This window comes from Salvelinus alpinus, chromosome 17 (genome assembly GCF_045679555.1).
Source record: "Salvelinus alpinus chromosome 17, SLU_Salpinus.1, whole genome shotgun sequence".
Lineage (NCBI taxonomy): Eukaryota > Metazoa > Chordata > Actinopteri > Salmoniformes > Salmonidae > Salvelinus > Salvelinus alpinus.
Window position 1 is genome coordinate 30,751,644 of NC_092102.1, and position 9,326 is coordinate 30,760,969.

A 9,326-nucleotide genomic window follows, 5' to 3' on the forward strand; every position below is an offset into this window, starting at 1 on the left:
TACCATGCTATTGTTTCAGCACAATTATGAACTTGAAAATGTATTGATAAACCAATTAGGAACATTTGGGCAGTCTTGATACAACATTTTGAACAGATATGGTTAGTTGGATCAGTCTAAAACTTTGCACATACACTGCTGCCATTTAGTGGCCAAAATGTAAATTGTGCCTGGGCTGGAATAATGCATTATGGCCTTTCTCTTGCGTTTCAAAATGATGGTACAAAAAAAAAAATATTTGTATTATCTTTTACCAGATCTAATGTGTTATATTCTCCTACATTAATTTTGCATTTCCACAAACTTAAGTGTTTCCATTCAAATGGTATCAAGAATATGTATATACTTGCTACAGGTCCTGAGCTACGGGCAGTTAAATTTGGGTATGTCATTTAAGGTGAAAATTGAAAAAAAGGGTCAGATCCTAAAGAGGTATTAAAATCAGATCAAATAACAACATTAGATGATTAGAAATCCAAGGCATAAAAACATAGGTATCCATGTAACTAGTCCGCAAGCGAGATCCCTGCAATGTCTCATTGAAGATCTAGTTCACTTTTCTGGCCTCTTTGAATTTGAACCTAATTATGATGTGTAACATATTATGTATTGGATCTTTAGAAAATACAACTTTTACATTACCCTGCAGTTTACCTATAAAATAGGCTGATGGTGAAGTAGACATAATTGGTATTCATATCACAAAATATATAAATGAGCTCTCCACAATGAATTTCAATAGAAAACTTGTAAACATAGACAAGATCCTGCAACCATTTATGGAAAAATGACACTGATTAACTCCTTAGTCATATCTCAATTTACTTATGGCGCTTCCTACTCCTTATGATTCGTTTTTCAAATCATATGAGCAAAAGATATTTTGCTTTATCTGGAATGCTAAGCCAGACAACATAAAGCGTGCCTATCTATATAGTGAATATGAACTGGATGGTTTGAGATTAAATATAAAAGCACTAAACCTCTCTTTAAAAGCTTCACTTAAACAAAAGTTTTACTTGAACCCAAAATAGTTCTCAAGTAGATTACTAAGAAAAGCTCACCCATTGTTAAAAATTGCCTTTTTGCCGATTGCCATGTCTCATTTTGATTTATTAGAACAAATATTACAACAAATATTATGGTTGAACTCAAATGTGGTGGTTGATAAAAGACCTATATTTATGGAAAATATGTTTGAAAAGGGTATTTTGTTTTTAAATGATATTGTAAATTGGAATGGTAGGGTTACAGTACCAGTCAAAAGTTTGGACACCTACTCATTCAAGGGTTTTTTGTTATTTTTAATATTTTCTACATTGTAGAATAATAGTGAAGACATCCAAACCTTTGACTGGTACTGTATGTCTTTCATGAAGTTATCGGATTTGTTTGGGAAGGTCTGCTCAATCCAAGATTCCCCTGAAAATGGCGGAGGCAGGTGGCAGCGGGAGGAGGTAGGGAACTGGTCTGTCTGCCCAATATAAAGGATTAAAACTGACAGAGGAATAAAAATAGCATAAATAGGAAAGTATACCAGTTTAATTTGAGGACCAGGATGTTGACAGCTGTGCCATACAGACTGCAAAATAGCTGAGAATCGGTGTTTGATGTACTGATTCCATGGCACAGGGTGTATGAGTTGATATATAAAACAACGCAAAAATGATTGTACAGAATTCCTTGGGGTAGTGGAGGGAGAGTTTTTTTGGAGGGGTCTTGGATGGTCGAGGGGCAGCTCTCGGGGAACTGTGGGGGGATCTAGGATGGTTGGTGCCCTGGCGGTTGGGAGATGGGCCGGTGGCCGATAGGTCGCTGATTTGGGTCCCCGATTTGACTTGGTGGGAGATCTGTCGACGTGCCCTTGGGCAGGGCACTTGACTCTGGTTGCCCCTGTGGATCGCTCTGCATGGGAGTCTGCTTGATGACTGAATGTAAATGTTGATCGGCTTCACTGCAGGTATATTGAATGTTTTACTATTCAATAAAAATACCAAATAACACACAGACAAACATTGACTTGAGCCACACCTGATCAATCTGGTGCAGTGTGTCTGCTGATAGTCTGGACTATGGGCCCTGTATGCATGCTGCATTGAGAGCTGAACATACAAAGACATATCCACCACCCACATCGTGCTGTGCATATTTCATGTGTTTTAATAATTAAAAATCCTATTGAACGATTCAAGGGCACATCAGCATGTGTGTGTGCATGAAACTGCAGACAGAGATGCTCTTTAAACATAGGGTCATCCAACAAGATGAGAGAGAGGACAGCTGATAGATACACAGTAGCCCACCACAGAAATATAATACCAACCACACATGGCTGCTGTCACACTAACCTGAAGACCACTGAGCTGGGGAAAACAAGGTGTTTAGGGCCTAGATTTAATCCGATCAAGTGTTAACTGACAATAGCGATGCGGATGTTTTGGCGGTGTAGGAGGCAGAACTGTGTTGAAGACGTCAAATCTTTGTCACTAAGCCACACCCGCCCCACTCACATTAGAAGTTCAGAACGAGATAATTACGCTCAAATTGAAAAATGATTCAACTAAATAATGAGGATTTCTATCAGCCTAATGGACGTGTAGATTACATCTCACATTCCACTGTTTGAACTTGTAAACAAGGCTGCATGGGATTTCTGTTAATACGACCCTATGCAGGCAATGTCTGCTTTACTGTAGGTATAATTCCAAGAGTCACTTGTGGATTTGTCAGCTCTAATGTAGTTCCACCTCCGACACTGCCAAAACAACTGCTATGCTGATATTGGTTCAAGCGGATCTAATTGAATTAAGCCCTTAGTCTGAGGCACACTGAAGCAGGCTAAACTCAGTCCCCTGGTGACAGACTGTAGTTTTACTGGATGTCATAGTACTGTACTATACCCTAGTGTGTTTCCCCATAGTGGAGTACATGTGATCTTGTATCTTACCTTTAACCCCAGGCTGTGGGTACCCTCCCTGTGAGTTTCAGCAGCTGCGATAGTGGCAGTCTGGGGGAATCATCATGGTCATTAGAGTGTCTGTCTCTTGTACAGTATCAATGCCTCATTACCACAGTTACAAGAGATGGAAAGACCCCCCAAATACCCCTGCTCCTGCCCCCCAGCTGGCACCCACCCCTAATCTTCTAGCCTGTCATCTAATTGCCCCTCAGTGCTACCCCCACCCCAAATCTTCCTCTGACCCCTCCTGTTTGCGTATATCCAGACCCTTGAGTGAACAGCCAGTCAGCTAGCTCTGTCAAGGAACATCAGAGGACTCCACCATGATCTACTTCCCTAGTGAAACTCTTCCCAGTGTTCGCCAGACAGGCCTACCCACATCTTCCACCCTAGTAATCCTCAAACAAACACACACACAACACCAGCATACTGCAAACAAAGGCCCACCACAGACCACCTCAAACACAGAGACATTTCCCTCTTTTGAGTAATGTAACAAAAATAAATATTTTCTCCTTGTCTGAAGGGATGTCATGAAGGAGTACAGGAAGAGGATTTTTACAAAAAATATCAATAACTATTGTGCGTATTGTAAATTAAACAAGCTGCTTTAGGTCAATATCTTATTTTACTTAAAAGCCCTTTCCATACACAGAGACATAATGACGCTATATACATTACATTCTTAATTATATGGGTACAGGGTAACATTTATCACACGTTGACACTATTTAAAAAAATAAAAGTAAAAGGCTGTATATCTGTGTGCCCTGTCATAGTTCATGCTGTCATTCCCCCTCATGCCCCTCCCATCTGTCATCTTCAGTTTCAGCCCCCCAGGCCTTCTCTTCCCACCACATTTCCTTCTACTCCTGCCATCCTCTAACTTCCCACCATCATCTATACACACATTTATTCACACATTTACATGTTCTTCCTCCAATACCCCATCTCAACTTCCCTCCAACCCAGATGCTCTGGTCCATCTTCTCTTTTCTCCTCTAGTTCCTGTACTCGTCTCCACAATCTCCGATGAGGCTCATGAGGTCACGCGAGCGCTGCAGCACGCCGTCTATGGTGCGCAGGTCTTGCGCCGTGAGCTCCAACTCTGGGCTGCAGCTGTGCAGGCTGTCCTTGATGTGTTCCGCCCCAGCAACGCCGAGACGACAGCCCACGATGACTCCAGCCACTGCTGGCCGGTCCAGAATGTAGCGGGTAGCCACGTTGGCAATGGAGCAGCTGTGGCCCTGGGCAACACCGTCCAAGACAACCAGCAGCTCCTGGAACAGCCCCCATCCTCCCCAGCCATCAATCACCTTCTTGTATTTACTGAGGGAGGCAGTGTTGAGCTCCACCCTGCTTGTAGGCTCCGCCTTCCCCAGATAGCGCTCTGAGAGTAGACCACCAGCTGAGAAGTAGAGGGGGGACCGAGCGATGGAGGTTTAAAAAGATGGAGGAGGGAGGGGTTGGATACAGAAAGAGAGACAGAGACAGGGTAAAGATGAAGAAGAGAGGAGATTGGGTGAAGAGGGAAGCAGAGAAACAGCAGAGACGCATCGTCAGTTTGGACTCCATCTTAGATTGCCACCATTTTATATCACTACACCCCACATTGCAAGAGTCAATACGGAAAGGATTTCTAAAATCGCTAACACTATATTAAATGACTTGCTAATTTCAGTAATACTAATAACCATAATGCATCAAAGCAAAGCATGCAGTATCTCAGATTTTTCCCACAACATATCTGGCGAGAGTACGTTATGTTTTTCATTACGACTTATGCGAGAGAGTCAGTCATTTCCAGGCATTATCAGATCAGAATATCAAGTGGTCCATGACTAGAAGGAGCGATTATGGGTCTGTCTAAAGTTATGTGATTTACGATATAATATCGTAAGTCACATAACTTGAAGAAAACAGACCATAACCGGTCACTAAGGTTGCAACAGTAACTGTGAGCTAGCCTGGTCTAGATCTATAGGTCAGATGGGTAGGCTAAACCCCATACAGACCTGGGCCAGGCTAACTGGGACCTAATCCAACCCTTCACCACTGACTCTCTCAGTGCAGTGACATGAATGCTTGTGCTTCTTCATCCTCTTAAATGGCTAACCCCTGATGATCTAGAGCAGCCAAATAGCAGCAGTAGGAGTAGAGCAGTGGCCGTGATGACTTAATCCCATATGACCTCAGACCGGTCCTCACCCAGAGTTCCATAGGTGAGGAGCTGGATGCCGTGAGACAGGCAGACCGCCTCCATCTTAACAGCGGGCCGCTGGTCAATCAGAGAGTACTGCACCTGGGAGGAAACATCACTGGACATTAATACTGGACATACTGAACGCTGACGCAGACTAATGTACTGAACATGCACAGATTTCACAATATTCTATAAGGCACAAGGAAATTGCCTCCCATTAAGCTAGTGAGAAAGCGAGAGAAAGATGGGGAAAACAAATGAGGGAGCAGGCACTGTACCTGGTTACTGGAGACTCTGATCCCTTTGTTTGTGATCTCCTCAAGCCTCTGAGTGTCAAAGTTGGTGAGGGCCAGCTCTCCTGAAGAGTAAGAAAATAAGGAGTACATCTAAACTTGACAAACAGGCACAGCTCATCAACAAGTACACAAGGTACATGGCTGAACTGTGAATCTTAACAAAGAGCTTGTGTGCATGGGATTAGTAAATGGTTATATAAGATGACCTACGTATGAGTCCATCCTGCTGCAGGTCAGACAGGTGCCCCAGGGCATGCAGGTATCTATTATCGCTGTAGTTCCACCAGTGGAACTGCACACAGTCCAGAGAATCCACCTGCATACGGGCCATGGAACGCTGCAATGCCTTCTCCACAACCTAGTGACGAGACATATTAAATATGTCTACACCAGGCGTGAGTTATCTTACCCTGTTATGGCTGGTGAGGGTGCAGGCTTTTGTTGCAGCCAAGTGACATAGGTGAACCAGAACAGACACCTCAAAATAGAATTAGATAAGGGAGTCTCTCACAGAGCTGAAAGTTGTCCTGAGACACTGCCCTCAAGCAGTTCTAATTGTTAATTGGTGGGTGTGATATACAGTATTTAGCTTTCAGATTTTAATGGATGGTAGACAACTTGCAGGATGATTTTTCACACACTAGTCTGGATTAAAGACTCACCTTGCGGTCCATTGGTCCAGGTCGTGGCACCCATTTGGTCAAACCCTGCAGGGGTGGTGCAGCATCATAGCTGGGTTTCGATTTCAGCTAGAAAACAGAATGCTACAATTACATTCCATGCCATCTGTGAAAAGACACTGAAATGTATTCACAAAATGTACTCAGTCTGGTTGTGTACCACACTTTATATAATAACACCCTCAGTCCACATAATCCCCTCAAAGATCTCAGACACTTTTCAGTCAGACGTGAGAGACCATATAAATCTCTCCGTTTCACACGTGAGAGCAGAGCAGATGTGTCTAGTTACAGACAGGTGATTCAATCCTCAGAGAGGTTGGTGTTGGGAAGCATTCTCGGAGGACATTATTCCAGGTGTCAAAACACATCCAAGTCAAAATCGTGTGAGATGCAGCGTGCCTGGGCACTGACAAGGTCTGAAATCCAAAGGAATTAATAAATGAAGATGCAAATTTAAAAAAATCTTCAAATGAAAAAAAATGATTCATATTAAAACCGATGTTAATGGTGAAACAAAGAGTGTGGGTGTAAGAGTGCATCTGACAATGTGTGTATGACTATGGCTTGATGTGTAAGGGCTTTTTCATGTGTGTGTATAAGTGAGAGTGAGAATTTACTGATCTTCCATACACCATCTCTCCCCTGATTCTTGAGAGCGAGACTAAGCAGCCCAACCGCCGAATAGCAACTGTGCTACATTAGCTCCCTCCTGTGCCAATTCAGGGGTACTGCTCCACTTGCACACACATCTGAGATCAATGTTCATACAATCTACAATATGTACATACACTTTCAATCCAACAGGTTCATAATCTGGAGTTTGTGTGGTGTAGGTTACAACAATTCATACCTGGCTGTTGAAGTGTCCAAAAATCTCCTCCGCTGGTCCATAGATATCTGCCATGTCAAAAGTTGTTAGGCCAGCATCAATATAGGCTTGCATCGCCTGCACTGGAATAGGAAAAGGGGGTTTGATAATAACTGTTAGGGAAATAAAAATTGTGGGTAAAAAAATGCTATAATAGGCAGCATCATCTATTTCTTTTTTTAATTATATAGTACCCATTTTTCCATTGATACTGTATGGAACTGATAGGCTATAGCTATAGCCAGCAGCCTACTACCCTGCATCTCACTCCTGGCTTACTTCTGAAGTTAAGCAGTGTTGGTCCTGGTCAGTCCCTGGATGGGAGACCAGATGCTGCTGGAAGTGGTGTTGGAGGGCCAGTAGGAGGCACCCTTTCCTCTGGTCTAAAAAAACAAACATCCCAATTCCCCAGGGCAGTGATTGGGGCCATTGCCCTGAGTAGGGTGCTGTCTTTTGGATCGAACGTTAAACGGGTGTCCTGACTCTCTGTGGTCATTAAAGATCCCATGGCACTTATTGTAAGAATAGGGGTGTTAACCCTGGTGTCCTGGCTAAATTCCCAATCTGACCCTCATACAGTCACCTAATCATCCCCAGTTTACAATTGGCTCATTCATCCTGTGACTGTTCCCCAGGTTGTTGCTGTAAATGAGAATTTGTTCTCAGTTAAATAAACTGGACAAAATATTGTGTGGGGCACTCACTCAAGACATTAGCTAGACACTTAAGGTCTAAAAACGTGTGAATAAATTAGATTTTGGAGTGAACTTTTACCCTACTTTCAGTTTACCTGCTTTGGGATGATCCACCGGACCATGAGCACCTGATACCTGCCACATGCCGTTCAGGATGCGGCAGATCTCCAAGCCCCCTGCCAGCTTAACTTTGGGCACTTGAGCCATCCTAAAAAAAATGCAGGATAGTAAACAGACTGCATTCCATTCTAAATTAAACCAATATCTAGATCAAATGCTTTCAACATTTCGGGTTGTGTACTCATCTGTTGAACTGACATCATAACTAATACATAAATGATCTGGTTCATTTAAACTCGACATTCATCGTACGGTTGTTGATACTTCCAGCAGCTTAGCTGTTATCAAAGTTAACTCATTCGACGCTTAACGTTAGCTGTTATCAAAGTTATATATTTCGTCGAAGGAGTTAACTGCGGTATGCAACATTTTGGACTAAAATATTATTTACCTTTCTTTGCGATGTAGTTACTGTGTAGACGGTTTACACGGTTTACAGCCTCGGAGTGTGTTTAGCTAACTACTGCTAACTGTAATAAAAAAAACATTACAAAACATATTATGCCATTTATGCAAGACTCTGTCGTTCTTCTGCTTCTTCTTCGATGCTGTTTAACCGCGGTTGGCATCCAATAAATGTTGCATTACCGCCACCTACTAGACTGGAGTATAACTCCCTTAAACTTAAACTAAAAATATACACTGCTCAAAAAAATAAAGGGAACACTTAAACAACACAATGTAACTCCAAGTCAATCACACTTCTATGAAATCAAACTGTCCACTTAGAAAGCAACACTGATTGACAATAAATTTCACATGCTGTTGTGCAAATGGAATAGACAAAAGGTGGAAATTATAGGCAATTAGCAAGACACCCCCAAAAAAGGAGTGATTCTGCAGGTGGTGACCACAGACCACTTCTCAGTTCCTATGCTTCCTGGCTGATGTTTTGGTCACTTTTGAATGCTGGCGGTGCTCTCACTCTAGTGGTAGCATGAGACGGAGTCTACAACCCACACAAGTGGCTCAGGTAGTGCAGTTCATCCAGGATGGCACATCAATGCGAGCTGTGGCAAAAAGGTTTGCTGTGTCTGTCAGCGTAGTGTCCAGAGCATGGAGGCGCTACCAGGAGACAGGCCAGTACATCAGGAGATGTGGAGGAGGCCGTAGGAGGGCAACAACCCAGCAGCAGGACCGCTACCTCCGCCTTTGTGCAAGGAGGTGCACTGCTAGAGCCCTGCAAAATGACCTCCAGCAGGCCACAAATGTGCATGTGTCTGCTCAAACGGTCAGAAACAGACTCCATGAGGGTGGTATGAGGGCCCGACGTCCACAGGTGGGGGTTGTGCTTACAGCCCAGCACCGTGCAGGACGTTTGGCATTTGCCAGAGAACACCAAGATTGGCAAATTCGCCACTGGCGCCCTGTGCTCTTCACAGATGAAAGCCGGTTCACACTGAGCACATGAGCACATGTGACAGACGTGACAGAGTCTGGAGACGCCGTGGAGAACGTTCTGCTGCCTGCAACATCCTCCAGCATGACCGGTTTGGCGGTGG

General features: G+C 43.4%; 1 protein-coding gene across 1 annotated transcript; it reads right to left on the reverse strand.

Moving 5' to 3' along the window:
* Nucleotides 1-3,568: 3,568 nt before the first annotated feature.
* On the reverse strand, nt 3,569-8,524 carry LOC139542732 (uncharacterized). The gene is made up of 8 exons (XM_071348515.1): nt 8,216-8,524; nt 7,800-7,912; nt 6,992-7,092; nt 6,121-6,207; nt 5,669-5,816; nt 5,441-5,520; nt 5,168-5,261; nt 3,569-4,367 (listed from the first exon to the last, which is right to left on the reverse strand). Exons 2-8 carry the CDS (start codon nt 7,909-7,911, stop codon nt 3,961-3,963), a joined length of 1,029 nt encoding a protein of 342 aa, XP_071204616.1. The 5' UTR covers nt 7,912; nt 8,216-8,524; the 3' UTR covers nt 3,569-3,960.
* Nucleotides 8,525-9,326: the final 802 nt, after the last annotated feature.

Excerpts from the sequence above, each read along its gene's own strand:
- LOC139542732 (XM_071348515.1), bottom strand. The coding sequence starts at position 7,911 with ATGGCTCAAGTGCCCAAAGTTAAGCTGGCAGGGGGCTTGGAGATCTGC. Across the intron at positions 6,208-6,991 it reads TTGGACACTTCAACAGCCAG|CTGAAATCGAAACCCAGCTA; the intron begins GTATGAATTGTT and ends TCTGTTTTCTAG. Across the intron at positions 5,262-5,440 it reads TCAGAGTCTCCAGTAACCAG|GTGCAGTACTCTCTGATTGA; the intron begins GTACAGTGCCTG and ends GTTTCCTCCCAG.